The sequence below is a fragment of the Musca vetustissima genome, unplaced genomic scaffold, assembly GCF_032173495.1.
Source record: "Musca vetustissima isolate MV318-11 ecotype Yass unplaced genomic scaffold, APGP_CSIRO_Mvet_v1 utg78110, whole genome shotgun sequence".
NCBI classification, from domain to species: Eukaryota; Metazoa; Arthropoda; class Insecta; order Diptera; family Muscidae; genus Musca; species Musca vetustissima.
The window spans coordinates 25,387-29,122 of NW_026880244.1; the positions used below are offsets into that span (position 1 = coordinate 25,387).

Below are 3,736 nucleotides of genomic sequence, written 5' to 3' on the forward strand. Positions count from 1 at the left end.
GTTTTTCAAAATAATTTATTTAAATAGGACATTAGGTATTAGGGTTGATCAGAATATCGCAACACAAAATTGTATCATCCGAATTGGCTATCATTTGATTTTATCAGGTTCTCAGGGGGTGTCAAAACATTCCACCGAAAATTATCAGTATCGGTTTACGTTTGGTAAGGTCAACATAGGTCTATGATTTGGCATAGATCCATATAACGATATAGTCCCATTGTCAGTATTTAAAACATTTATATCCGCCTTTTTCTATAGTAGATGTTGCAGTTTCAGTAGATTTGAGGGTTAAATCTTACTTTGGCAATTTAAAATTTTTAATAATGATAAAACTTCTTTCCAAATTTTTTTCAATATACTTCCTTTTCTGTCATCGCAGTGCCCGACAAAAGACCTTAACTGGTTGATCGTCCGCAACAACAACGCCTTCTTGTTGAATAAGCGTGATATCAAGATATCATTCAGCACTGAGCCCAACAACTTGACCAATGTCAGTTCTTACCGCTACAGTAGCATCGTGCACAAGAAGACCCTCGGTGTTGTACCAGCCGCCGACAAGAAGGGATTCACCGTCGTCATGAAGAAGGGCAAATATGCTCAACGTCCCGCCAAGAGCACCGTCAAAGTGACCATGAAGGCTGGTCCCAGAAGGTCTTTGAAGAAGTTTAGAAATCTTTTCACCGACAACAAATACCACAAGGACTTGACTCAAGCTACTTTGCGTCGTGCCTCCGCTGTGATGCGCTCCCAAAGGGCTCCTGAAGTCAAGAAAGCCAAGAAACCAGAATAAATGTTAGGTTTTTAAAAAACCTTTTTTAAAATATAGACGAACTATAATCGTTCGGGACGATTTAAGGAACTTTCAATGCAAATTTTAAATTGAGGTTATAAAAAATTTATCTATTACTTTATCTATTACCCTTTGAGGTAATATTGTCAATTGAACATTTTGCGACTAAGTGTAAACAATGTAACTGCATGTTATTTATACTTTCAATTTTCAAAAAAAAAAAAAAACACACAGAAAAAAATCCAACCATTCTCAACACGCCGCAAATTCGCATAAATATGGACATAACAACGTCCCTTTTTCCAATACTAATAGCCGCGTGTAGCACGAAAAGGGCACGCAATGCTATGCAGCAGCAAACAACAACAAGAGCAACAGTGTTGGAACAGCGTGCGGTGTTCAAATTGAGTTTTATGTTGTTTTTGTTTTCCTTTTTCGTGCCATAGTTCGAAATACCACTAGATTGATATTTTTTATTCGATTGCATTTAAGCGATGGACTTTTTCGTTAGTTATGCGAATGTTGTAGTACATATTAATAAATGTAAAAATATTTTATTGGATTTTAGTTTGTATTGGTTTGATGCAATATTTTTGTTTTTTTTTTATTTTAACACTTCTCACATTTCATTTCAAATGCATCCGAAAGAGAGAAAATTTAATTAAACAGAGTTTTAAGTTTCTGTATTGCCATCAAAATGCAAGAATTTATATTAAATATTTTACAGTATTTTAACTATAAAATTGTAGTAAATAAAGATTGAGATACAGAAATTTTCTATTGGTTTTAGGACTTAACATTTAAAAAATTGTGTTATATATGACTTGGAATCTTACAGACAGAATAATCGGTACAAAAATAAAGGTTTAAACATTTTATACCCACCACCGTAAGGTGAATAGGGCATATTAAATTTGCCACTTCGTTTGCTTGAAGTTGGAGCCAATTTGTTCGGAATAGGTTCCTAAAGATCTGTACCATTTACATCAAATCGTACGCAAAATAATCGGTACAAAACTAAAGGTTTAAACATTTTGTAACCACCACCGTAAGTTGTAGAGGGCATATTAAATTTGCAATTTCATTTGTTGGAAGTTGGAGCCAATTTGTTGGAATTTACATCAAATCGTACGCAAATCTATATTTGGAATCCATATCTAAATCTGACTCGATTTCAGCAAAAACATAGACCGATTTCAACGAAACATAGCACGTGTGATTTTAGACTCACCTTTGTAATTTGAGAATTTGGTACACCATTCACATAAAATTACTACAAAAAAATAATAGAAGCTATATGTAAATCTTTGATGAATAAATTTTGTCTCAGTCGGACAAACATTGGTTTTGTGATACACTATTGAAAAATAGAACTAATTATTTATGGGAGGTTTATATAAATTTGAACCGATTTTCACCGATTTCAATAGGGTTCATCCTTGTGCCAAATCTCATCCAATTCGCAAAAATTGATTGCTTGGTACACCATTTACATAATCTCTGACGGAAATACAGAGTGAGATAAAAAACTTCAACCAACTTGCTGTCATTTCTAGGCAATTCGTCCGTCAGCAGTTAAAATTATTCCAGTGATAGCTCATAATATTGTTTACAAACGTACCAAAGCATTTTGGTGAGAATTTTCAAAAAAAAAAAAAAAAAAAACAGTGAGCAGAGCAGTATTGTCGGACGGGGCCGACCATATGATACTGAACACATCGCAATATTCAATTCGGCAAATATTTAAAAATGAGCTCGGGGTAAAGCCATTGACATTCCAAAAAGAGCAAGCACTTACACCGCAACAGAAAGAAAATAGACTCAAAAGAGCTAAATAGTTGCTTCGCTTGGCCGGAAGTAGTGAACTGCCGAATTTGTTTTTTTCCAACGAGAAAACATTCGTTGTACAGCAGTTTGTATAGAAACAAATGATCGTGTTTACTTGCGAAAGAGGTCAGGTGAAAATGTGCACCTTCGGTTGGCCACGAGAAATCACGCGCCGGCCATAGATATGGTGCGGTCCGCCATAACAGCCGATGGTCGCTCGACCGTGGCGTCAGAATAAATGCCGAATATTGTCGCGAAAATATTCTAGAGGGTGTATTAAAGCTTTGGGCACGAAAACATTTTGGCCGCAGACCTTGGACTTTCCAGCAGGACTCAGCACCATTGCACTTCGCACACGCCACCAAAGAATGGTTACAAAATGAGGTTGCTCGCTGAATTTGCAGCACACAATGGCCACCAAAATCTTCGGATACCAATCCTTGTCTGGACTATTATGTTTGGAGCAAGGTTGGCACAATAAATACCAAAGTGTCGATCATCTTAAGCAAGAGCTTCGCTGGGAATGGGCCATAAAACCGCAGAGCAACTTTCGGGCAGCATTGGCCGTTTAAAGGCCATAATTCGTGCCAAAGGCGACCAATTCGAACAAATCGAAACTTATTCTAAAATTTGATGCTATTTCCGATATTTTTGCTTTCTTTCAATAACATTAAAAAAACTGTAAGGACAGTAGTAAAGTCGGACGGAGCCGACTATATGATACCCTTCAGCCCCTTGTGGTATATTCAACAAATAAATCCTAATAGACGGCGCATTTTTAAAGGACCAGTAAAATGAAATTGGATCAATAACTATGTCATTCTGCAACCGATCATTTGGTCAGATTAGAAGCTATATCTAAATCTGAACCGATTTCAGGAATCTTAACACACATCATTCTAGACCTAATTCATTACGCTGTGCCAAATATCGTGCAATCCGAAAGATATTAATGGACTTTGGTACACCATTTACATTAAATCGGACGAAAATATATATGGGAGCTATATCTAAATCTGAACCGATTTTCAGGAAACTTAACACACATCATTCTAGACCTAATTCATTACGCTGATCCAAATTTCGTGCAAATCGAAAGATATATAGGGACCCTGG

General features: G+C 36.3%; 1 protein-coding gene across 1 annotated transcript; it reads left to right on the forward strand.

Annotated features, from left to right (window-relative positions):
- Window positions 1-382: 382 nt before the first annotated feature.
- Window positions 383-813, forward strand: LOC133325726 (large ribosomal subunit protein eL28-like; the record flags this gene model as incomplete). The annotated part of the gene is made up of 1 exon (XM_061534449.1): window positions 383-813. A coding segment is annotated over one exon (411 nt), but the record flags the coding sequence as incomplete, so codon positions are not given.
- Between the last annotated feature and the right edge of the window lie 2,923 nt (window positions 814-3,736).